This window comes from Manacus vitellinus, unplaced genomic scaffold (assembly GCF_001715985.3).
Source record: "Manacus vitellinus isolate BGI_N305 unplaced genomic scaffold, ASM171598v3 scaffold_10_pilon, whole genome shotgun sequence".
In the NCBI taxonomy this organism is placed as follows: domain Eukaryota; kingdom Metazoa; phylum Chordata; class Aves; order Passeriformes; family Pipridae; genus Manacus; species Manacus vitellinus.
The window spans coordinates 16,090,256-16,116,690 of NW_021938838.1; the positions used below are offsets into that span (position 1 = coordinate 16,090,256).

At 38.0% G+C, this 26,435-nt stretch overlaps 1 protein-coding gene across 2 annotated transcripts; it reads left to right on the top strand.

Annotated features, from left to right (window-relative positions):
* Window positions 1–6,027: 6,027 nt before the first annotated feature.
* ZNF507 (zinc finger protein 507) lies at window positions 6,028–26,255 on the top strand. Of its 2 annotated transcripts, XM_018086203.2 has the most exons (7): window positions 6,028–6,111; window positions 8,792–10,920; window positions 12,060–12,165; window positions 16,585–16,699; window positions 19,035–19,139; window positions 22,125–22,259; window positions 22,395–26,255. In XM_018086203.2, exons 2-7 carry the CDS (start codon window positions 8,797–8,799, stop codon window positions 22,756–22,758), a joined length of 2,949 nt encoding a protein of 982 aa, XP_017941692.1. In that variant the 5' UTR covers window positions 6,028–6,111; window positions 8,792–8,796; the 3' UTR covers window positions 22,759–26,255. The 2 variants fall into 2 exon arrangements, with proteins under 2 accessions (XP_017941692.1, XP_017941700.1); XM_018086211.2 differs by lacking the exon at window positions 19,035–19,139.
* The last annotated feature ends 180 nt before the right edge of the window (window positions 26,256–26,435 follow it).

A 26,435-nucleotide genomic window follows, 5' to 3' on the forward strand; every position in this document is an offset into this window, starting at 1 on the left:
CCTGCTATAATGCAACACTTCACATACAATAATTTCTCTTAAGAATGCAAAGGACACCTCTGTATTTCCAGTGCCTGTAACAAAAAAGAAAGACTGGTAGTTTGCTGTTGTTGTTGCTGGAGTCCTCTGTGCATATGACTCCCCTTGCTACAACTGCTGGTAATAAATCACCTTCTGCACTCCCTTAGCTGGATTATATACCTAAGAAAGCACTATTTGGAGCAAGAGCTGGCAAAAATATCGGTATCAATCCAAAGTAACAAAAAGGGAAAATAATAATGGCCACTACAATGCAGTACATCATGGGGCAAGTCTCTATGAACTGCCTTGATATTTTCTGTATAGTTGAATAATTTTTGTCCCTATTTTAAGCAGAGTTCCATGGCCAATTCAGCAGCAAACTCCAGTCCAAAATTTCCTTAGATTTTCACTGATTTAAAACAGATCTGTCCTCTGTACACGCACGCAGACCACACCGTATATTAAGAGATGCAAGAAAACTGCATGTTCTGAGGGCTATGGAAAAACACCTTTTCAGAATCACACCTGCAAATTTATCATTTTGCACAAAAAAAGACAAAGATGGCAGGAAGGTCCTTCCTCCTTCACACTCAACTACAGCCCAGGTTTATCCTCTTCTGCTTTACACTCACTGCAGACTTTGCAACGAGAGACAAATGTGCCCGTTGTGGCACTTTGGCCGAGTCAGTAAAAATCATCTGCTAACATACTAATAGTAGTTAGGGATGTGATTTTGGGTGACATTTTTATGTAAGATTTAATATAGAATGCAGTTCTAATTATGTTTTGCCAATATCACTGACAGAAATAAGCTTTCACTTGCTTCACAGAAGAAACCAGCAGATACAGCAGTTGGGAAAAACATTTCTGTGCCAGTGTAACTTCTATATAAATTATAAGTTATGTAAGTTGCTGTTGGTATAGCTGTATCAGAAAAATACTTTTATTTATTGTAGAGAACATTCCAGCCCCTTGATTTGAGCCAATATGAAGTTTTCCTTAATGTCTCACTGTTTTCAGCTCATCTGGTTGTCTCTTCTCCTCAATACCAAGAGAAGTCAGTATGCTGAAGATAGTACAACATATTCCACAGAATGGCACGAGGAGAATTTTGCAAAAAAATTATATTCTCTTATTCCTGAGAAAAAGTTGTAAATACAAGTGAAGAAGCCCATGAGAAAGAAATATAGAAATTTTTTTCCTTAAAAAGCAATTCCAAATAAGTGACTTATGGTCAAATAACTAAGATTCAAGGGAATGAAAGTAAGTTTGCAAATAATAGGACAGTTGCTGTTAAATCATCTCTAAATTGCAATTACGTATTTTACGTATACACTTACTTGCACACATAAAATTAGATTTACGTAGAGCTTAGAGGTGGCCCTGAATCACAGGGTTTAAATCTGGAGTCAAGCCTATGTCTACACTCCCATAAAGCTGGGGAAAGCAGGGGATTGAATACAGGGATTTTAGGTCTCATTTCCTGTACAAAATAAAGTAGATGTGATTCTAGGAGACAGAGTAAGTCATATAAGAAAGCAGAGGCAAAGAGATTTCCCTTTAATTCACAGAAAAGTATACCTAAAGTACAGAGTGAAAATAATCTCATCGTTTGAGACGGCATGAAAAATACAACGTCCAAAGGAATGAGAGATTTGCTGATTTGCAGTGTTAGCAGTACTAAAGTAATGAAAAGACAGATCAAAGAGAAACAAAAGATTAAAAAAAAAAAGAATTTAAAAATGTCACGGCTATTCTCTGAATATATGACATATATCAGATTTACAGCTTTTTAGCAAATACTAATAATTTAGATTTAGTAAACATATTAGTAACCATCTTCTCAAAAACAGGAGATGCATATCTAAATTAAATTAATATAAATCAGCCCCTAGATGTCATTGTTGTAGCTGAAATATCACTTAATACAGAACTTTCCTAATTCTCTAGCAGAAAAGGCTATGTAAAGCAAAATAAACCATCCAAGTAATATAAATTCTGCTGGCGTTTAATGCCTCAATGCCAAAGCACAGAGAGCTCTGAGGCTACAACAAAGAAGATAACTAACTCTAACTACACAAAAGGATTGCATACCAGATTTGGGTTCTGGCAGCAGGTGAGCAAAATCACCCCAAAGGACACTGCACTCTCAACCTCAGAATAAAACCTCACATACCCCTTCCACAAGGGAAGATTCTTTGTAACTCCAATCAGTGCTTGTCTCATTGCTAAAAACTGTCATTTCATATAGTTAACACATCTCTGATTGTATCTGGAACAGCTGTACATGTTCTCTCTCTATATATAAAAACTTGGTTTTTCTAAAAAATGTTTTTTAAGTCTTGAATAGTTTTGTTTTTCTACGATATCTTGTAGCAACACATTCCAAAGGTTAATTACACATATACCAAAAAAAAAAAAAAAGAAACCTAAAACTTCCTGTACTTGTTTCAAAAGTACAACCATTTGAGTTCACTGAATATCTAATTAGTCTAATAATAGGAGAAGCATATTTAAAGTGTAATTTATTTTCTCTATACTATTTATTATCCTTATAAATCCACCATGCTCTACTGTACTGTGTCTCTAAATTAAGTGATGTAAAGTTCATTCTTCCCTGCACAACTTCTCAGCACTAACAATTCTCAATCCACCTGCAATATTTTCTCTCAGAATACAATGTAGTCCTATTTTATAAACAAATAACATGATATCATTTTACCTATTCACTGTTCTTCCCACTCTTTTCCACTCTCTGTATTTTCCTAGATCATACATCACATTTGCAAACTTCTGTATTTAGAGGGCCAAAATGTCCTGTGTAAGGCTCCATTTCACAGAAAGGGCTCCCACAATGCCAGTCTGATAAACCAAAGTAGCCAATATATGTACAACGTTGTAAATATGTGCAAATTCTTCCACCATTTTCTGAGAAACCCAACATTTCATTTTACATGTGATAATGAACTGTATTTTATGCACTCTAAATGGTTTTTTACAAGAAACAGCTATGAGCAGATAAACCTAGAATGCAGATACAGACAATATAGAACACATTCTGTCATCCAAAAAAAAATGAAAAAAAACCCCAAGTCTAGGGTTATGTGTTGCAATTAGTCTATTAAAAAAGCAGAAAAATTCCTAGTTGCCAACAGTGTTGCAATGCTACTGCAAATTTCACCTTTTTATGGTAGATCTACCTCATAATAAGGTCACCCCCAGGCTGCCTGAAACTGTAGTGAAATATCAATATAAAAATCTACTTCTCTAAGTGCCACTCCAAGTGCTCACACAATACTCATGGCACTGCTCACCCAGGAAGGGAGGTACAAGGCAAAGCCTCTGTTCCAGCCAGTGCTCCATGCAAGATTCACTCCTGTTGTACAGAGAGCTATGAAACACTTTATTTAATGTCCACTCAATAAATTCAGGGACCCCATTTATACACTACATTATTATAATATGAAAATTATAAAGCTTTTGGAACGGTTTTGGAACAGCCAGGCATGAAAGTGTAGAAAACTCGTGGGCTAAATTGAATTTTTCATTGACAACTATATAACTCATTGCTAGTACAAGTCATTAATGAAAATAAGCCTAATTGTTAATCTTGATGATTGAAAAGAGTTTAAGATTGAGGAAATAACGAATAAACAGGCACTGTACAGAAAAGTCTCTATATGTAGATTTCTCTTATTGTAAAAATGCACACAAAAACCTGTGTACACTTTGCAGGGATTTACTTCAAGATTGCATCTTTGCTGATGTAGCTTGAAATCCACTTGGTGTTTCTGGACTATGTGTTACTATTTTAAATTAAGCTTATAATGTTTACCATAAAGCTCATGCCACTGACAGTCTGTACATATTTACAGTACTTAGGAAGCAATTTTGTATAAACTTTTACAGAAAAAATCAACATTCTGAAGGTATTATACTCAACCCAAGAGTTTCATCTCTATTGCTCAGGGAGAGTTGCCTTATTCAAATTTCATTTGGTTTCAAGTCTCCTTCAGCTTGAATGCAATGAAAATGAAAAATAGGAAAATAACTTTGTGAATTAAGAAGCCTTTCAAATTAATGTAAAAGTGTAAAACCTAAATCTGTCTTTTTGTACAATCATACCTATACAGAGAATGAAATCTTTAACTTAGTCCAGGTTTAATTATAACAGAGAAGAATAACAGAGCGTATGGAGATGATTACTCATTATCAACCCAGTATTTTTAATCCAGACATATCAGATCCTAGCATATTCTGATTGGAAAAAGGAGGGTGAGAGTTCTGTATCTACAAGAGTGATTCAATTCAGGTAACTGGTTAATTAAACTATGACAAATACAGAAGTGGAAACAAAGCTTTTAAAGGAGCAAGGTCCATTAAAAATAATCACTTTTCCATGAAAAGTCTCTACTTACTATGGCAGAAAAAGCTGAAACAAGTTGCCATTATTACTACTACTGCCCTTGACATGGTGAATACTATATAGCTTTAATTTTTTCCCTTTAATTAAATGCACATAATAGGTGTTAAGAAGATAAGTTGTATACTTGCATTTTCCTCACAGCAATTTATTTTTTAAAAAAGTCTTATCAAAATCTTATCATAGTTATCTTACCGAGTCAGAGATTGTAGAATAATGCTTGAAATGTCTTAAAACTTCACATAATTAAACAGAGTTTCATAATTCAAGGAATCAAAGAAGTCAAGTAAAACTAGGGATACCTATTGAAAGTATGGCCAAATCCATCTCTTGAATAATACCTGATTTGCAAATATTTCAAAAAGATCATATCTCTATGAAACAACATACAACCATTAATAAAACTTCAGACGTGTGAGGAAGTGAACTTTCTACAAGTTCCTGCAATTTTACCAGATCCCTCCAAATCCAAGGGCAGACCCATCCACATTAATACACTTTGAGCCCTTTTCTGGAAATGACCATTTGATTTTACTTGTCATCACCCCACCATGAGTCACTTCTGAAGCTCATTATTCTCCTGACCTTTCAGTTTATATGCAGTATCTCAAAAACCCACAGCAAATAACGTTTTTGGTACACAGCTTCCAAGGCTGCCCCTGACATGCAGGGTATGCTTAAAACTCTGTTTTTCTGTGCACTTAAAAGTACTGAACCTTCTCAACAGTTTTCCGCAGTTTGCATTTGGAAATATTCACACTGATTCACCGTTTTAGACCAAAATGTGGGGGTTGTTGTTTTTTTAACTACAGGTGTTGACCATCTGTGCTGAAAGAAAACACCTTTTGGGAGACTATGCCATTTCTTGAGTGGCATTGTGCTGCCTGGCTTGGCCCTGGGTATGGGAACGCCAGAGGACTGTTGGCCAAGGAAAGCCAGGAGATCACCCAAGCACTGCGGCTGTAGGGTGAACACCAGTCACTTTGAGACTGCCTAAAGCCTGAGTGGCTCTGCCACTGCTGGCAGTGTCACTGGCACTGTGTCACACACCAGGGCTGTCACACACCAGGGCTGGGACATGCCGGTGTGGCGTCACACTCTGGCAGTGTCACACACACCGGGGCTGTCACACACACCAGCACTGTGTCACACACAGGCACTGCATGTCAGACACTGGCACTGTGTCACACTGTCACACACACAGGTACGGGGTGTCACACACGGGCACTGTCACATACACCAGGGCTATGACACTCCAGTGACTGCGTCCCACTCTGGCAGTGTCACACATACCAGGGTTGTCACATACACCAGCACTGTGTCACACACTGGCTCTGTGTGTCACACACTGGCTCTGTGTCACAGTGTCACATACACGGGCATCGTGTATCACACACGGGCACTGTCACACACACCAGGGCTGTGACACTCCGGTGGCTGGCGGTGACACTCTGGTAGTGTCTCACACACCAGGGCTGTTGCACACACCGGTATTGTGTCACACAGCGTCCCTGTCACCCACACCGGGGCTGTGACACCCCCCGTCTCCATGGCAACGGGAGGCGGCGCTGACGCGGCGGCAGCGCCCACCCGCCGGTCACCTGACGCGGGCCCGCGGGTCACGTGATCCGGTCTCCATCGTCGCCATCTTGAAGCGGTGGCCGGAGGTGAGGAAAAACGGGATTTTTCCCCATTAATCCCGGTCAAAGCCGGGCGGGATTGGCCCGGTCCGGCGGGCAGCGGCGGCGGGCGGGCGGCGAGCGGGTGGCAGGCAGGGCGCGATGCGCGGCAGCGGGCGAGCCGCCCCGGGACGACGCGGCGCTGCCCATGTGCGGAGCCGCGGGCGGCAGCGGCTCCCGGCGGAGGCCTCCCGGGCCGGGTCGCCTCCGTTCCCTCCCCCCTTCCCTTCCCTTTCCCTCCTCACCGCCTCGCCTCTCTGTGGCCAGCTCCCCGCTGCAGCGGCGGCCGCTGCTCCGCCGGGAGCCGCGGCGGCGGCACCTGCGCGATGTAACGCGGGGCCGCTTTATACAGATCTCCCCGGAGGGGAGGGCGGCGGTCGGGCCCGGCCGGCCCGCGGGAGGGTGACCCGGCCGGTGCAGTTTCCCTGCCCTCGGGAGCCGCGATGCGATCGGAGCGGCCTCTCCGGGTCAGGTGGTTGTGCAAAGCGTGGTTTGGCTTTTCCAGACCCGGAGGCGTTTTGCCCTGGCTGGGTCCTGCTGCCCGCGCGGGCGTTTTCCTCCGGTCTGGATCTTCCCCTCCAGGCCCCTTTGTCAGCCCCAGACCCCCTCTTTTAAGTCCTGTGTAGGTCGTGTCAAGGGTACATGCTGGCACAGGCACTTGCCAGGCTGAAGTTTTATGCCTTGGGAGATCGAATCATCTGTACTGAAACCACTAAATTCCACATAATTTGTGTACAGATCTTATAGTCCCTCTAAAAAAAAAGTCTGCAGTCGTAAGCATTAAAGTCAGTCCAAACAAATAGTGATGTAACACATATATATATACATATATACCATAGTTATGCATCTGATAACTTTGATTAGCTGAGAGCATCCCAAATCAATGCATCTCTCTCTTTGCATTTTTGACATAGCAACACTATATGGCAGCATATTCCTTTTATGGTTTGTCCAGAGGATTTCCTCTTAGTTTTTATGCTGCTTTCAGATGAAAAAGGTAGGGGAAATATTTGCCTATTTAGCATCACTTAACAAAGTTTTAAAAGGACCAAGTGTAATTTAAAGTAGTACTATAAAGTCCTTATAATTTTCCTTAACTCATCAAAGTGAAAATATTTCAAGTAGACATTATTCCTTTGAGCACTTCATTAAATCTGCTTTCAGAGGGAAAAGCACATTTCTTCACTTTTCATAATGGTTTCTAAACATGTTACAGCCAGTATGAAACAAACAGCAAAGTGTTATTGTGTAAATGAATAGGGTGATTTTCAAATGATAGTTTTCAACTTGAAATATTTAACATGAGGTGCAAATGACACTAAAAAACTAACATTGCTTACATCCATAGTTCTGATGATAACCTGAGTTCTAAGTTGAATGGCAAATAAAGGTAACTTGAGTAGTTCTGCCTGGAATTTTTCTGTAGTGGAAAACATACAACACAGAACCTGCTCTCATAGGTCTATGCATTATCTTGCTGTATAGTAAATCCATAAGCAGAAAAGAGTGGATTTTATGGGTCTGTAGGACCAATTCTGGAAGTTCTGATTTGGCCCCTGCATCTTTTTTGAAAAAAAAAAAAAAATCCACATGAAAGAATTTGGCATAAATTTTCAAGGATGACTGGTAAATATCTATAATCTTTATGATCTCAGTTTTATATATAGTATATTAAAAAATGTATTAAATATATGTGTGTGTGTGTGTGTGTAGTGGCACTTGAAGAGGTTATTTATAGACATTTTTTCAGGAGTAAATTTTACTGTAAGACTTTCTGTCCAGCTCCCTCACACCCCCCTACAGCTCTGCCCACATCACAAGATATGTTTTCATGTAGATTTAAATATACTGGCTTCTAATTTAACCTCCAACAGTACCACATTATTGCCTGTGGTTTATGGTTTGATATGTTTAAAGGAAGTGTAACTGGAAATAGTTACTGCCTATAGCTTTCCCTCAAAACAGAAAAGAATTGCTCTTTTCAACTTCAGTACCAAGTTATTTTCCCTACAATTAAGGAATTGTAGAAAAAGCTACAATTAGTAGGTTTTCTAGAAAAAGACATTTATAATGAGTAGTATGATCTGACATTTGAACAGTCTTTAAAATAGTCACAGTTAAATGACTAATGCAAGTGAATGCCAGAATTGTTTTCTTCTCCTAACATTTGAAGGGAAAAAGTTGCTTGTTTTTGTAAATTACATTGTTGCAAATTGTCATTTCCTTTAGGAAACATCAGTGTATCAAAGTATGTTAGGAATACATTTTCATATCATACCATGGTTTTTAGACATAAATATGTGAGGGACTATTGTTTGGTATTTAAGTGTTTAACATTCAAATGTGCAGATCTTGTAAAGAAAAAGAGAATAGCTGTAACACTGTTAATCATCAACTTATACTTAAAAATACTTATATTGCCCTTGTACAACCTGGAGGCAGTCTGTTAGAGGCTCTCTTGGAATTATGCTGTCCAGCTGTATTGAATAGTATCCATGAAATGTCCTCAGCATCCTTGGCTATTTCTGTAGCCATCCTGAAAGTTTTCCTTAAGTTGGTGGCATTAGGCTTCCATATTTAGTAGAGAGAGAAATCTAAATAATACTGGGTTGTCTTTTTATTACTGTGCATGTATAAATGTTAATTTTTTACAAACCCTTTCTCCCAGGTATTATGGAAGAAGGAAGCACTGTTGCAGTATTGGTGCCAAATATTGGGGAGCAGGAAGCTGTGCTGATTTCAGAGACAGTCATTGGCCCAACACTTCAGAACAGCGAAGATCAGAGAAAATGTAAAACTGATCCACTCATCCATGTTATCCAGAAACTGAGCAAAATAGTTGAAAGTGAGAAGTCACAAAGATGCCTTTTAATAGGGAAGAAACGTTCCCATCCCGATGCTCCTGCGCAGTCCTTGGACACAGAGGATCTTTGTGAAATCCCAGCTAAAGCAATTGAGCTGTCAGTGATTGCTACTAAAAAGACTGAAGAGTTACAAGCAGATTATTTTGTGACTGAATGTCTTCCACAAAGCAAAAAAAAAGTGACGTGCTACCAGTGTAGTCTCTGTAAGTTTCTATCACCTTCTCTCTTAACACTACAAGAACATATAAAACAACACGGGCAGAAAAATGAGGTGATATTAATGTGCTCAGAATGTCATTTTGCTTCCAAGAGCCAAGAAGAGCTTGAATCCCACTTCCAGAATTACCACGAGAACGGTGGTAAAAACAGCATCCAGACAAAAGCGCAGCAGTGCGTAAATGTCGCCAGTTCATTCCTGCAGGGGCCGGTGGAAGGAAGTGTCAAATCAGGGACTGATCAGACAGGAAATGTGGAATGTAAAGATGGAAGTCAGTCTGCTCCTGTGCCCGAGGTGGGCAGGAGGAAGTGGTACACGTACGAGCAGTATGGCATGTACCGGTGTCTCATCTGCCGCTACACGTGTGGCCAGCAAAGGATGCTCAAAACACACGCCTGGAAACACGCCGGGGAGGTCGACTGCTCCTACCCCATCTTTGAGGAGGAAAATGAAGCTGCCAGCTTGTCAGAGACAGTTGTAACTCACACACCTCACAGCGTGGATACAGTTGTCCTTTCTTTGGAAAACAATGAACTCGATATACACAGTGAACCTTCTCTTCAGCTTCAGATTTGCAATTCTGAGCAACTGTCGTGTAAGTCACCCATAAGAACAAATGTAAAAGAGGAGGAGATATTAACTGAGTCTGTGGTGCATTCTCCTACTACAGAGGTTGTAGAGGAGACTGTATCAGACACAGAACCGGACAATATGATAACTGACAGCCTGCTGTCATCAGCACAGAAAATCATCAATTGTAGTCCAAACAAAAAGGGTCACGTTAATGTAATAGTAGAGCGTTTGCCAGGTGCTGAAGAAAGTGTCTTACAAAAGCCATTCTTGATGAACACTGACATTGACACAGAAAAAAAATTAATCTCTGAGGAGTCCCATGTTACCTGTGAAGAACCTGAAGTTTACCGTTCAGATGAAATTCAAGAAGTAATAATAGAATGGAATAATACTGAGAAGAAAGATAATGAATTAAGCCCTAATAAAAATGTAACAGCTGATGAAAATGTGCCTCCTGCACGAAGGAGGACAAATTCAGAGTCTCTACGGCTGCACTCCCTAGCAGCAGAAGCTCTTGTTACAATGCCCATCAGAGCTGCAGAACTGACACGGTCCAGCTTCAGGGCTCTGACTGGGGAAGATGCTGTGGATGCAGGTGCAGGACAGGGAGGAGCTGATGGCCCATGCGTGGCTCATTCTAAAGTGGTGTCCTCACTTAAGGATCCTTCAGAGGAGTTTAGTGGCTTAAACCAAAGTGAATGTGCAATAGCGGAGATAAAGAAAGACAGGCCAGAGTTATCAGAAGCCCCAATTAAAATGGGCATCAGCATGTCACTGCTGACCGTCATCGAAAAACTGAAGGAGAGGACAGACCAGAACGCTTCTGACGACGACATTCTGAAAGAACTACAAGACAACGCACAGTGCCAGAACGCCAGTGATGCGAACATCCCCGGCAGTAACCTGGTGGAATACATCCCCAACGTGGAGCGGCCCTACCGCTGCCGCCTGTGCCACTACAGCAGCGGCAACAAGGGCTACATCAAACAGCACCTGCGGGTGCACCGCCAGCGCCAGCCCTACCAGTGCCCCATCTGCGAGCACATCGCTGACAACAGCAAGGACCTGGAGAGCCACATGATCAACCACTGCAAAACCAGGATGTACCAGTGCAAGCAGTGTGAGGAATCCTTCCATTACAAGGTAAAGTGCTTTCCTGAGCCTGCCTGTAATAGCTAAATAACCTAATTTGCTACTTTTTTAATAATCGGTGATCCCTCTCTCTAACTTAATTCAGTCTGACATCCTGGCTTCGTTGTAATTACAATTAGTTGCTGGATACTGCCAGCAATATACAATTCAGCTGTAATTATTCTGGGTTACCCACTGAAATAAATTTGCTTCCTCACTTAAGTTATTTTCCTGAGAATCATCTTATGGACATAATAACATCATGTTGTTTCTCTGCCCACATGTAACAACTACAGGAGGAAATGAAACTATCAGACAACTTTATAGTTGAAACTTCAAAAGAATGCTCAAACATGTCTGCCAGTTGTGAGTGTGCAAATGTAATCATGGCATTTGGGAGTACCATGAGACACACTGAAGCAGAAACCATTTTCTTTGTTTCTCTGTTGTTGTGTTGGTCTGGATGTTCTGTAGAACTTAGGTTTGAAAGATTACATACCAGAGCAGAATAATATACTTCTGCCATTTTCCTAATTGCTATTTCAAGCATTAGTGCTGGTGAGTGTGTCCCTGTGTACTCAGCTCAGGACTCAGGAATATGGAATAGATTGCATCAGTATCGAGCTCTACAGCTGAAACTCCTGTAGGCAATCCTACCCCATATTTACTGTCATTTACACTTAGTTTGAAAAAATATACAGGTAGGGTAGCAAAAGGCTCTCTCTTCCCTTCCTTCCCCAGGCAAGCAGAAACAGGACCAACGTATTAAGTCACAAGGCAATACAAAAATTGAGTTAATTTTTACATAAGCTCCAACCTCTAATCTAATACTGCTTTGGGAGTATAATAATTTTGGAGGAAGAACAGTGGCCAGTTGTCTGTGGGAATGAGGGAAGAAGGAAATCTGTTTTCTAAATGAACACAAATCATAGAATGCTCTCGGTCATTGTCATCAATCCTTTATGTTACTAATCCGTGATATTTGTTTTATTTCTAGTAAAATTACCTAAGGGGTAATCTGTATATATGTTAACATTCTATAACAGTTGTCATTAAAACTTGAGTAACAATGTCACAGATGATTGCAGCATTTCAAGTGATCACTGTATGTTTGTAGTGTATATTTAAACATGGGAAACCCTTTTTTTCAGAGCCAACTGCGAAATCATGAAAGAGAACAACACAGTCTTCCAGAAATCTTTTCAACAGCTACATCTAACAAGCTCATAGTTTCCAATGAAGTTGATGACAGAGAAGGTACTGTGTATATTTACACCTGAAATTACAAAAAGTCATTCATAACATTACTTCTATTTGCTGTATTTGTTTCAGCGTCTCCTTCACGCTGAAATGTTTTCATGCCTGATCATAACCTTCACTGTGTGTTTTTTTCAGTGTAAAAAATTTACCATAGTCAGTCTTGAGGTAGCATTAATTGTTAGGTAAGATGGTTTTAGCCCCTGTAATTGACCCTTGTATTTCTTGTGAAACACAAATGATACAGAGTATTACTCTGAATTTTTTCCTTCCTTCAGCAGCTACAGTATTTTTCAAATCACCTACAGTAAACAAAAGAAAGCCTTTTTTTTTAAAGTCACCATGGTAATGTAGTTTGCTGTCAGCATATACATACAATTCCATCCCTTCTGTGTTTAGAAATTTCTGTTTAATTATGGTAATGTCCAAAATGAGTAATTTCTTTTAGCCCTAGAGAGGCAAATGTAAGGCATTCTAAATATGCAACCTGTATCTGTAATAGTTGCCAAGGTAACAGTAGGTATGGATTTTCATAGAATCACAGAATATTAAGGGTTGGAAGGGACTTTAAAGCTCATCTTATTCCAACCACCGGCATGGGCAGGGACACCTTCACTAGACCAGGTTGCTCAGATGTTTGTTTAACTGTGTATCTGCTTATAATGTAATAGTGTTTGTTTTACAAACAACAACAGCAACAAATAAACCTCAAACCCTTGATGTGTTAAGGTAATCAGGGGAAAAAATAACCAAATTCTGTAGGAGAAAACGTGGCCTTAAAATCCTGTGAGTATCCTGGAGACCCAGTATTTATCACTGCAATGTAAATGCATCCTCTTCTCTGGTGAGTTACCTTTACTGAAAATATTTACAGCATTTTTATTTTGAAGGGAACACTGTAATTATTAACACCTTGAAATTTTAGAGCACTGTGAAAAAATACTAGTAATTATATAGTCTCTGAACAACTGTGAGCTGAAGTGTTTCCATTTTGTGCACATAGCTCTTTTCTGTCCTAACTGTGCTCTCTTGTTTGTTTAGACAGCAAAATGTGCACTCTAATAGTACTTAGGTTGCAGTAGAAATTTCTGGGTTCCACTCTCTCCTCTACAGCTGGTCAGTGAGTGCAAAAATTATTGAAATTAATGCAACTCCTTGTGAGAAAAGGGACTAACCAGCATGAGCTAGGGGGGATGGCTTGAACCAGCAATGCTTTTCCAAAGCAACATGGTCCATGTCAGAATAGACTGAGATCCATAACTTTTACCTTCTGTTCTCTTAGCTCACACTCTGTTTCTGGCTTTCAGTATATGAGTTAGAAACTTAAAAGCTAATTACCTTATTAGCCTCAGGTAGAATGACCCTTCCCAGCTCCTATTTGCTCTCATCAATGCAGAAGGCATTTAAATTCAGGAAGTTGATCTGCAGTGCTTAGTACACCTTAGCCTGAGAGAGCCATCTGAAGTCAGGAGAAAACAGGAAGATGGCTGGGGAGAGTCTGCTGGTAGTGGGAACATTTCCCATTAAGTACTGGGTTTTTTATTTCAGAAGCAATAGCATAAATATTTTAATGGAAGTGATAGGAAATAAAACATTGTTAGTTTAGCTGGTTACAGCTTGGACTATTACTTCTGACAATGTTTTTTTTTGCTGTAAACCAGTATTCCTAAAGATGTCATGATAGAGGAATATAACTGTCTTGTAATGCCTGAAACATGTCAGATTTTGGGAAATACTGTACCTTTGTAGCTGAAGTCCTGTTAATGCGACTGAAAATCGAGGACTATCTGCTTTTGAAATTAGTATGTTTTAATTGAAGTTGTTTTACCGTTTATATCCTGATCTTGTAACTAAACTTCCATGCAAGAGGAGCCCCTGTTCAAGAAATCTGCCTGCTTTTAATGTAATTACTTCAGAGATTTTTTTAAAATATTTTTTACTCATTATTATCTTATCCAAGTGTTAAAACCATGCACTTTAATTGATTGTTTACCCTACATGAAATTAAGTAATGTGGCTTGAATGAAAACAGTTCTCCTTTTAAACTTTTATTAACTCATACTGTGGAATGCTTAAATTATTTCAGAACCAATTTATAATCAAATTGCAACACCACTGCAGTACAGCAATCTCTTGTCAAACAGATGTCATCCCTATAAAGCGACACAAAACAAAGAAGTTTATGGCGTAGCATCTGTTTATGTGAAAGATGCCTGAGCTGGAACAGTTTCATTTCTTGTTTATGAAATAGTTAGTCCTAAAAGTCTCTTTATTCATCATGGTTGTACAATAAATTAAAGGGGAGCATTATGACACTGCATCTGATCAGATTGTAAATGTCTAATAATGAAGGAATAGGGTAATAAGCAGCATTACAGGAGCACCTGTTACTGCTGCTACAAAAAAGATCTGTCATTTCCATGTTCACTTTTAAGAGACCTGATATTCTCTATCCAGAAAGCAAAAGAGGCCCCAAACCCACAAGAAATAAGCCAGTGAAGGGGATGAGGGACATGACTGCTATTTTGTAACAGCAAGGGATTATTTGATGTATTATAATTTATGTGCATCTTGTTGAAGGAATAAATACAAAGTAGTGATTGGTATAAATAATTGCTCCTAAGTGTGTGCTACTGGGTGTGAGCCACACAGAACTATGCCATAGCTAATATGTTTGCATAATGCTTTAAAAATCTCATTAGACACTGTTTGTTTTAAGCTGCCTGCCCAATAAAATACCAAATTCGTAACAGAAAATGCATTTGGAAGCAGTTTATTCTAAAACTGCAGAATTTAAGATGGAAAACCCATTCAAGTGGAGCATGGAATAGCTTCACACAGCCCCTGCTCTCCCATGGATCTGCAGCCCAGTGAATGTCCTCGATTCATTTGAGATCTACATAAATGTGCTTTCATAAAAAATTAATTGTAGAAATATAAGTTCCAAGCATATAATTAAGATTGTTTTTATAATTTACATTAAAGGAAAACCAAAACTAATAAATTTTACTAGATGAGCATATTGTAGGAAAAATTCCAATATATTTTGCCCTAAGGTTGACTTGCAAAGAGTGCCTGTTATATATTATTTCCATATTATTTCTTATAAGAATGCCAGAAGAGTGAGCACTGTGTCATGTTTTAAAGTGAAAAATAGGAAATATATTTTCTGTTATCTTGGTACACACAGAATTATTCAAATTTTATTTCAGACTGTCTTTGTATTCAGATTGCTCTTTTATTTTACATGATATACTGTATATTCTTCATAATAACCCTCTGGGGTTATCAGCCCTACCTAATTACTTTGCATCTTGAACCAAAAGTGCTGAATTTTGGGGTGCAAGTTTAATTAGTGGTAATTTTTCCTTTCTACTTCAGTTAGCTGTGTGACTATATCCCTCAGGACAATATTTCTAAGACTTTTTTTTTTTACATAATTCAATGCCTACCTGTGGGGAAAAAGAAATGTCTCCTTAAAATTAGAGTTTTACTGTAAAGATTCTCAGTTGCTGTTTTGATAATGAAAAGATTCAGTCTGAAAAAAAAAAAAGCATGAAGTGCTGCATGGGAATGGGAAAATTACCTGCATAAAAATACCATCCCTCTTCCCAAATGTTAATACCTTAACCCAAACCAGTTCCATTACTCAGTGAGGGAGCAGGAACAGGGCTGTTTAAGTCTACACACTTACATCTCAAAAAATATTCCAACTGTGCACTTGTGGGCACACATTTTCCTGTGTTTAAGGAGTCATTAGCCTCTGTCTCTGCAACCATTAATTTTTCAAGAGTCTTTTTCATTCTGGAAAGAAAAAATGATTTTTTTTTTACAATTGCTTTTTAGTAATTTGGAGAAGTTCCAAATTATTTATTAAGACATCTGGTCAGTATCTATTTTTTTTATCATCTCATATCCTTCAGAAAGTGTGAGTATATGTGGATGATGAAGAGGATTTGGAGGGTTTGGGAGGCCTTTTGCTTTGGTTTTCTGTGTCTGCCAGTTTGAAACTCTTCCTTTCTCAATCCCCATCTTTTCCTTTGATTTGATGCATTCTGCAAAGCAGTGAAACTGCTGGGTTCAGCAGTTCCCACATTTCATCACCTTTTGCTGTAAGACAGGATTTTACCCAACTGCAGGAAGAAGGGAAGTGTCCACATAAAGAATGTGTTTTCCTAAAATTTTAATAATTCCAGTAAATGGCAGGGCTAATGCAGAACAGCATGGTAAAATCAACCATACCTTTATTATTTCTATGTCCGTTGCCTGTTTAATACTTTAAAAGCATTAAATATTCAAAACTATTACTCTAAAATGTTAATTCATGTTTCGTAACTCAGTTGTGATGAAATTCTCATCTGAGAACTCCTTACAATGCTGGATGCAACTCTCTAAAATAACGGATTTTGTTTCATACAGGAAATAAGTCTTCAGTTCAGAAACTGTACAGGTGTGATGTGTGTGACTACACAAGCACAACCTACGTTGGTGTACGAAATCACAGACGAATCCATAACTCTGATAAGCCATACAGGTAAGTGTCTCAATTATTGCCAGCCTCTGACAAGGTTACTGAATTGCTCATGCAATTTTGAAGACATTGCTAAAGAAGTGCAATTACATAATTCTACTGCAGATTTGAAGGAGCCACACTTGCTGGTTGACTCAAACCATGTAATTAAGATTTGCTAATTTTTCCAGAATGTACCTTTTGCTGTAGCAGTCTATTGCTTGTTTTCAGTTTGAAGCATTCACATGTGGAAATGGAAATAATTACATTGTAATATTGGACTTCAGCCAACAGCAATAAGACATTTCTCCAAATCCTTGCATGCTTAAGTTCATTTTGGATTTGCTTTGTTGCAAAATGTTCTTCTTTGTCATATTACTGCTTTATACACTGGCTACTACAGAGTGTGGCAAAATTCTGCCCTTTATCTTGTCGCCAGACCCCTCATCTTTTTCACAGGTTTCAAACAATATTACCACACTCACTTAGGATCAGATTTTATGAACTTTCTATGAGGGTATCATATGGATTTATATAGAAACTTGGATATCTAAAATCATGTGTAATACTGTAGCTCAGGTCCCCAGCAAAAAACTAAATCCTGCACTTTTCTATTGGTTGCTGCATAAATTCCTGCAAATTCAATCTGTGCTCATTCAGTGTGGATCTCTGTCCCTCTCTAGTGGCTAGAAAATAGATCAGACTTAATAGGCTTTTTGAGCTGATATACTTCTGACTTTTTAATACAAGTTCTGGAAAGTCGACACCTTGAAATGCTGAGCTCAGCCAGGGACTTTCTCCTTTGGATAAACAAACCCAGAAGACATGTTGTATTTTGATTTGTGCATTATAATGATATCCCAGAACACTAGCAAAAATTTGCAAGATGTTTGCTCAGAGAGCAAACGTGGAATACAAACAGATTGTTTTTCTCCTCAGTATCTTCCCTCTTGCCATTATTTATCACTTGTGAGGTTGGAACAGCAGATACTGCAGTGTCTTGTACGTGGTAGTTTTCGAATTGGTGTTAGTTGGCCTGTTTTGATTTAGGAACCCTTGGAAATTTTCCATTGGTGATACAAACTGCTGCATACTAAATATAAACTACTGATGTGGCTTGCTTTTCTTACTATTTTTTCATAATCTCCTTAGACAAATTCAAAAAACTGGCAGGGTATTCAAGCAACAGCCTAAAATCCATAATGATCCAGGATTTATGGTATTTCTTCTGAAACATGTATTTCTCAAGCCCTCCATAGTATCAAATAGCAACCTACTTTATTGATGCCATATTTAGAGCTCTAAACATATTTTAGAATTTGACAAAAATTGCTGGAAATTAAGCTGTACAGCCTCAAATGATGTGTTTTTGTAGATTTAATACCTTCTGGATTTTAATACTGCACAATTAAATCCTTTCAAAAATAAAGTGAGTATTTTCATGCAAAGTATCCTGCAGTCTTAAACTGTTCCACACTATAGACTAGACTTTATAAATGTTAGACATTTTACCATTAAAAAAAAACAACAACTATAGTCCTAACAAATATATAGGAGTTTTAGCTGAGCTTGATAGTTTCCACTTAAATACGTTCTATACAGGAAGGTTTTGTGGTACTATATTGATATTCATGAATAGCATAGAATTTGTGCAGTACTTTGAGATCCAAATCCGTGGATCTAAATCTACATTCAGAATGGTTTATGTATTGTTTTTGTACAAAGATAGTGCATCAGAAGTAAGAAAAAAATCCCCAACATAATTTGGACAGCGTGATGAGACACACTTGTCTGAGGGCACTTGAAGCTAAACGTGTTGATCATGTCACTGATTTCTATTTCAGCTATAATGCCCTGAAACTTAGACATTTCATTACTAAATATATAGTTTGACTTTTAAAATGGCATGAGAAACATTGCTGTTGCATTAAGTAGAACACATATTCTGGAGGAACAAGGCTCATGTCTGAATCCAGTCTGTCCCCTGTAGCTCTTAGGGTCACATTGTGCCTTTGATCAACACAGCCAGGTAACTTGGATCAGGGCTGCATCCCATCACTGCATCCTCATCCCCCTTACACTTAGTGGTCCTTGCCCACATCAGGAGGGGTACACAAGATAGGTGTAAGGAAGGAACATAGTCCCCATGCCCAGGGATTCCTGCTGAAAGGTGGAGGCATTTTTGGGCTGCAAAAGATTCTCACTGCCCAACAATTACAGGTCAGCATCATCACTTTGACTTCTGTAAATACTGTTAGCCTTGAACTGTAATCTTTCTAGGTACCTTTGCTTTCTCTTGTTTTCAGAACAGTGTTAGCAGTTAATTGTCAGATTAGTTCACTTCTTGTTGTCTCTTCAGGTGTCGAGTCTGTGACTTCGCCACCACAAATATGAATAGCTTGAAATGCCATATGAGGCGGCACCCCCAGGAGCATCAGGCAGTGCAGCTAATGGAACAGTACAAGTATGTAACGGCTCTCATTTGGCAAAAAGCTGTCATAGTACTCATTTTGTTATGTTAAGAAACAAAGCAGTGTTTAGATTCTATTATCCTCCCTCCTAGACTCATTCTTTGTTCCAGAAAGTTGTTTGGGGTTGGCTTTTTTTTTGAGGGAGAGATTTGCCGTGGCATTCCCAGGCGGTGTTTATGCTGGCTGATTAAACATGTCCACGGCTTCCCTCTGCTACAGCATTCAGCTTCTTCTTCCCAGAATGTGGTGGTTGCATATAAACTGCCTATTGCAAGTAGTTTCTGGACCGAGTTAATTACCAAAGCATGCCTGGAATTGTTTGGGAGGATGCATGTGCCAAAACCATGTCATGGCACTTCTAATATTTAACATTATAGATGGGTAAATTCCAGTATCCAGGAATGTTCTCTGGCTTTGTTTAATATCCTAGTCTAAGCACAGCCTTTGCATATACATGTTAGTTAGAATCCAGGTTGGCATTACCTAGTTAAGAATTAGTATGAATAGTCATTATGTTTAAGTGATGAGTGTCCTTTACAGTTTGTCCATAGGTATGTGTGGTTTATATATATATGAGAAAGTTGGCACAAATATGTGTAATTGTCTACTACTAATTTGCAACAAAAAAGCTGGGAAAGGGAAGAAACTCAGGAATATTCTGAACACTTCTTAGTGGAATATTTTAAAGGCAATAGGGAGAATGCAAATAAAGCACATTCACATCAAGGTTTCTTCTCAAGAAAAGCTTCTTCTACAACTTAAAAGTCCTTCCACTGCCTTTTCCCCTAAAATGTTCCAAGAAGCTTTAAGTTCTATTTGTTCTGCTGTCATACTTCACACAGTATTGCTGAGTGCTCTTACTGTTACCAGAGATTATACTTTGGTCCCTGCATCCCCAAGTCTATCAAAAGCTGAAAGATAATTGTTTCCTTGGTAGATCAATTTAGGATACACTTGAATAGTAAAGTTTAATAATTCACCATAAGTCAACCTGTAGGGCAGATCATGCTATGGAACTGAAAGGCTTCTACTACTGAACTCAAAGGTAAATAATTTTGTCTCTCTGAGAATGTGTCACATATACTGTAACTATATTTTTTAATTACATGATCATTAACTGTAGTGCATCATGCTAAAATTGTTGGAGTTTTTGTGTCTCATTTGAACTTTACACTAAAGTAGTCAACAGTATTTGGCAATATTCTCACAGTATTCTCAGCAAAGTAAATCTTATTAGTAAGTTAATAAGTATAAATTAATGAGTAAATTAATTAACTAAAAAATATTTTAGCCTAATTTTATCTGTAAAGTAACTATAAGGTCTGCCTTTTATCTTATTTTTAATGATTTATTTTTTAACAGCCTCATTAGAGACACTAAGATTCTCAATCTGAGAATGAACTGGCCTATCTTTGAAAGCATCCATTTTCTTTGTAAGGCTTCAAATTAGAAGGAAAAGATAAAAATAGGATATTACATTCCAAATCAAGTAATAGAGAAAAGTGAGCTAGAAGGACATGCCTGTTGTTCCCCAGCAGGACAGAATTATCTTGCTACATAAGCAAGGTAATGTACCATGCCTTCACCCAACTTGGGAGATTTTTGCTGTTCTCTGCAATCTTCTGCTGAGCAGAAATAGTTTCCAATATATATGATTATTTGCAGGGCATTTAGGGAGTATATTCTACTGTCATTAAGAGAAGTCATAAAACCTTACTGAATTGTAGTGTATAACGTGTTTTTGTGTAGGCCTTCTTATGTTTCCAGGTTATACTTCTGAAAAGGTCTTAAAAGTTTACAAAATCTGACTAGTATGGTAGTAATTTTAACAGACTCATCATAGTGTACCTACTGGGATCACATTGCTTGAGCAGAAAACATCTTACTCTCATTGAGGAATGAAATCCTTTCCTAGCTATAATTTATTAGCACAAGGTCACCTTTGATTGCTTCTGGCCTTTTCCATGTGATTTGGGAAACTAAAAACTTCCAAAGTAGCAGGGAGCTGAGCAAAGGAGCTTCTCTGTCCAAAAGGCAAGCAGCTACATCATCTTGACTAGGTGTGAGGTTCTGCTGTGGAGTGATGTCATGCACTCATCTCCTTTATGCTGAGGTGACTTATTTATCATTTGAAGAAACATTTTAAAAAAATCCTCTGTTCTGTGTTCATATGTGAAAAAATTAATATGAGATTTGATCAGTTTTGGGTTATTTGCAGCCATATACACTACATCTCCCTAGGATTTATAGGATTTATTCTTCAAGGTTTTGTTCTTTACTGTATAAGACAGTGTTTTGCAGGGAAATAGAGAGTAATCTGGAGGTACCCAAGCTGATAGAAAACTCTATGGAGAAAATGGTCACCTGTCTGACTCCTGAGCTGTGAATATATTCAGAATCTGACTGGACACTGTCCTCAGTAACCTGCTGTAGCTGATCCTGCTCGAGGCAGGTGCACTGGAGTAGGTGATCTCAAGAGGTCTCTTCCAATTTCAACAGCTCTGTGATCCTTAAATAAACTAATACATGCTACAGCAGCAAAGACTTTATTACTTCAATTGACATTATCAGTGCTGATTACACAGCCCTGCTTGGTTCAGAGCAATGGCAAAGAGAGCTCACTACCTGCCTGCCAGATCCCACACACCAACGCACGCCCTCTCTCTGCAGTCATCAGAAATACTGCATTTTTGCAGTGTTTAAGCAGTCTTAACAGGCCAAACAGATAAGATTTTAATTCAGTTGTTAAAGAAATCAGAAAAATCAGACTTAAACATTCTCAGACCCTAAAGCTAGTCTTATATTTCAGGATGGAACTTTGCAAACTAATGTGGCCTAGTTCTGAAACTGAAAATGGGGACCAGGAAGAAGATTCACGTGGATCTCTCTGCTCATCCTTTTGAAAGAACTAATCCATTACTAAACTAATAAAATTTAACTTTTAAATGTTTCTTTTTCCTTCTCCATTTTTCCCCTAGATGTTCTCTCTGTGGATATGTATGTAGCCATCCTCCATCCCTGAAGTCCCACATGTGGAAACATGCAAGTGACCAAAATTATAACTATGAACAAGTGAACAAGGCCATTAATGATGCCATATCACAAAGCAGTAGGTATGTCTGATTTGCTGTCAAGCCCTATCATCTAGAATTTTCCTAAGACCCAACCCTGATCCAAAATAAACTTCCTATTAAAAAGCAACAACTGTACATTTTGATATCTGTTTTGTTTTTTTCCTATTATTCCAGGTTTCAAGGACAGCTCACTGACAAAACCTTATTAGAAGGCACAGATGAAAGTACAGTACCTATACTAGGAAGTTCAGACAACTTGGTGTCTTTTACAGAGTCTATCAACCAGACTACAAATGAAATTTCAGGTTCTGATGAGAATGAAAAACCTAACTTGATGAATACCTCATGCAGTTTAGAAAAGAACTCCACTCTACCCCATCTTGGCACAGAATACTGTGTTCTTCTCTTCTGCTGCTGCATTTGTGGTTTTGAGTCTACTAACAAAGAAAACCTGCTGGATCATATGAAAGAACATGAGGGTGAAATCATAAACATCATCCTAAATAAGGACCACACCACGACTCAAAATACAAACTAGGTAAAGCAGTAAGTTAAGAGGATTTCCTAGAGTGAATATTTTCTTGCTTTGCTAATTTTTGCCTGAGAAACTTGCTAAAGAGAAGAATTGCTAGCAAAACTTGATTTCCCATCCTGAGTCCTTGTTTCTGTAGGAGTACAATATTTTAACCAGGGACTGATGAATCATTTAAGAGATAAATATAATGAGTGATGAATAGAATGATCCATTTGAACCTGTTATTTCTTTATATGGTGCCAAGAATGTAGGATTGTTGGTTTTTCTTCTCTTCTTGTCAGTTACTCATCAGTAATAATGCATTAGTACAGTACATTAAAACCCAAAGGTGTGAAAGCTTTGTATCAGTTGAAAAGCTTTTCTCTTCCTCCCTCTTTGTTGCTTTCCAAGTCATTCAGCAAAGGACTTTTTAACAGTCTTTTTTTGAAACTGGCAACAGACCAGATAAAAATTTTACAATATGATCTCATAAACCCCACTGGATTCTGGAAGGTAGAGCAGCAGAAGTTGAAGGGCCTAGAAGCATTTTGCTAATAATTTGATTGGATCCCCACTAAAAAACCTGATATTTTTCCAACTCATAGTGTGTAAAATATCCTTTATAATAATGACCTGTTGTTTTGTAATGGTTTTCTTGACACATTCAGCAGAACTGTTTAAAAAAACCAACCTTGTAATGTCACTTGCCATTTGTGGTGATTACTTTGCAGTATGTATGAGCAAGGTTTTTAATGAGAACAAGATATGAATAATAGTTGCCACTAAGTGATGTAGATTCCAAAAGATGTAGGTGAGCACAAATTGGGATTTTGAGAAATGCCTACATGCTTTGGCAATCTTTGAAATCCCACTGAGTGGCTAAGTTTCCCCTGTGTCTGTCAGAGCTGTAAATGTAGAAATAATGAGCTCAAAGATAACCTTCCTGTAGAAAATCTTATTTAAAAAAAAAAAAAGGCAAACAATGTCTTAAGCCAAAACTGCATCCAGTCACTTATAGAATAAATTTTACTACTGCATCTAGTACGGATTCATAAAGGGAATTAGAGATTACTTTGTTTTCTAAGAAACACATAGAAATCTCTCCCTCTTAAAACCTTTAGCTTCTAAAATTACAGCGTGGGGGGTTTTCTGGTTTGTTGTTTTTATAGTTACAGCAGTTTGCAGTCCAAGACATTCATCTGTGTATCAGTTTGGGATATTATTACACTGGTTAGTTACCTGGCAACTTTGCTGAGGTTATTTATAAAGTTGGCTACTTCACTCGTTTGAAATACATATATCAATCAAGTGAAGTAGTAGCACCTCCAAAGAAGCCCTTTAGCAGCCAGATTTAAACTTTCTAAATCAGGCAGGTATTCCTGCCTTTAATGAATGGCAGATGCACAGCAACACGCCTAGTTCCCGACATGGGGGTGCAGTTGCCTGATTTTTAGTAGCTCATGACTCAAAAAGTTACTTACTCTTAGCAAATCAGTGGTTTATGGTTCCTTTATTTATACATTTCTGCTCTCAGAAATCAGCTCCAGCTGTAAATCTGAGGGGGTGGCACGTGTAGTGTCTGTCTGTTGTGTTATCACTGACTGAAGTGGCGACCAGGAAAAGAAAACAAAAGGTCTTTGTACAGCCTCATGAAGCAGCACAAGATGTAAAGGCCAGGGTAAAAGCACTAAGACCTCAAGTACATTTAATGGTATTTGTTTTCACGAGATTTCCTCAATTTGATCTATTCTTAAGGTTAAATAGCTATTATTTTGTTTATAAATTAGAAAGGAGAAAGTACACATTTTACTTTAAAAATTGGTCAGGATATAAGTTCAAAGCATTTTTGTGTTCAGATATTTGAGACATTTTAAATACATATGTGAAGTACACAGTATTTTTAGTTAAAAGTTATTTTTTGTATTCCTACAGATGGGTTTTACATTTGAAAAAGCACGATTTATTTACACTATCTCAAATTCAATTAGAGGTAGTAAACTTTTAGTGAGATATTCATACTGTCTTACATCAATATTTTACCTTCAGTATAGAACTCATGTGAAAATCCTACATTATCTGGAATACATCTCAACTTTCTCATTCAGAGATCCCTTGTTGGAAAAATTAAAGGACAGTGAGATCCATTGCTAAACTACCAATCAGTATTGACAGATACAATATTTACCACATTATTGGTTTTGTGTAAAGGGATAATTATTTTAAAGTTGCTCAGCTAGTGAAAGATAAAAGTGAAAAACTTGCATTCATAAGCTAAGAAGGAGATGACAGTGAACCAAGACTTAAAAAGTGATTAATCTTGAATCAAAATGAACAGCTTTGGTGTCTGTGGAAGGCACACTTGCAGCACTGTGTGCAGTGCACCAGGGATCAGTGTCATGGGATTACTGAGCAGGACATGTCTATTCTCAGTTCTTTGCCATCTTGTTGCTTTTTTCTTTTTGACCACATGTTCCTATAAAATAGTAGAAAGCTACTTGCCACTAAAAACCGTTATCAGTCCTAACAAACGCCAACAAAGAATTCTTTCCCACATACAGAGGTTTATTTTTTTATCTGTCTCCATGCTGCTTGCCTTTAGTTACCCACTGAATTCCCATGGACTCTGTCAGGAGTTCTGCATGTAATCATAGACTTAGTTTTTCTGAAAGCAAATTGTTCCTCAGGTTATCTGCTTTCAAAAGCCCGTGGTTGGCTTGGCTGCATGTTTTGGAAGGGGGTTTAAGCGCATTTCAAAGTCACAAACACTGGGGTTTTCCCCTTTTTTTAAGCTTTTAAAATATTCTTGGATCTTTGGTCACAGCACTGTCAGGTGATCAGCTACTCACGTGCTGTTTGTTTAAATTAGATTTTATTCTGTGATATGAACTGTAACTTGCAGCTTTGTTTTAAATGCCTATACTTCCACTAAAGAGCAAACTTCATTCAGACTGGGCTGTACTGAAAAATATTTGCATATTTCATCTTTCTGATTTATGCTTGGAAAAGAGAGTGGGATTCAGTCAGAGTTATTGCATTTTCCTCTTTCATAAGCACTTATTTAATCATTTGAAAAAATGTACAGTTGGTGCTCAAAGTAACATTTGTTAAGATATATTTAATAGAAATTTACATTTGCATTTGATATTCATGGACATGGGTACATGTATTTTTTTAAGAAAAGGTATTGTAACACTATGGCACTGCTTTTATAGCCAAAGTATAAAAAAATTTAGAAAACTGACATGTAAAGACTGCAGTTAATTCTGATACTGTATCTTATTAAATAGAATGAGTTTTGTTTTATAAAGTTATCCAGCACATTAAGCTGCATGCCTTAAGCTCTCTCTAGGATTGTGTTCCTGATAGACAACTGTTTGGAACTATGAAGCAAAGTCTGTAGTACTACTTTAACTACCTTCTGGAATACTGTACAATGTTAGAATAATTTATTTTGCTTTACAGGAGTTTGTCACGTATTGACTTTAATATTGTATTTTGGTAATAAACTTTTTTTTGTTAAACGCTTTAGTCACTTTTATTTCATCTGTATGAAATATGAATATGGAAAATTCAAACACTGAGCCAGTGTTTAGAGAGAGGGGGATCTGTTTAAATCAAAAAGTATTTGAAATACTTTACTGCCATTTCTCACCCTTGTGTCAAGTTATTACAGTTTTAATACTGTTAATACAAGTTTTATC

What these genes read in the sequence shown, in the direction of transcription:
- ZNF507 (XM_018086203.2), top strand. Translation starts at nt 8,797, where the DNA reads ATGGAAGAAGGAAGCACTGTTGCAGTATTGGTGCCAAATATTGGGGAG. An exon ending in AGGAATCCTTCCATTACAAG is followed by an intron (nt 10,921 to 12,059) that starts GTAAAGTGCTTT and finishes CCTTTTTTTCAG; the next exon opens with AGCCAACTGCGAAATCATGA. An exon ending in AACTCTGATAAGCCATACAG is followed by an intron (nt 16,700 to 19,034) that starts GTAAGTGTCTCA and finishes TTGTCTCTTCAG; the next exon opens with GTGTCGAGTCTGTGACTTCG.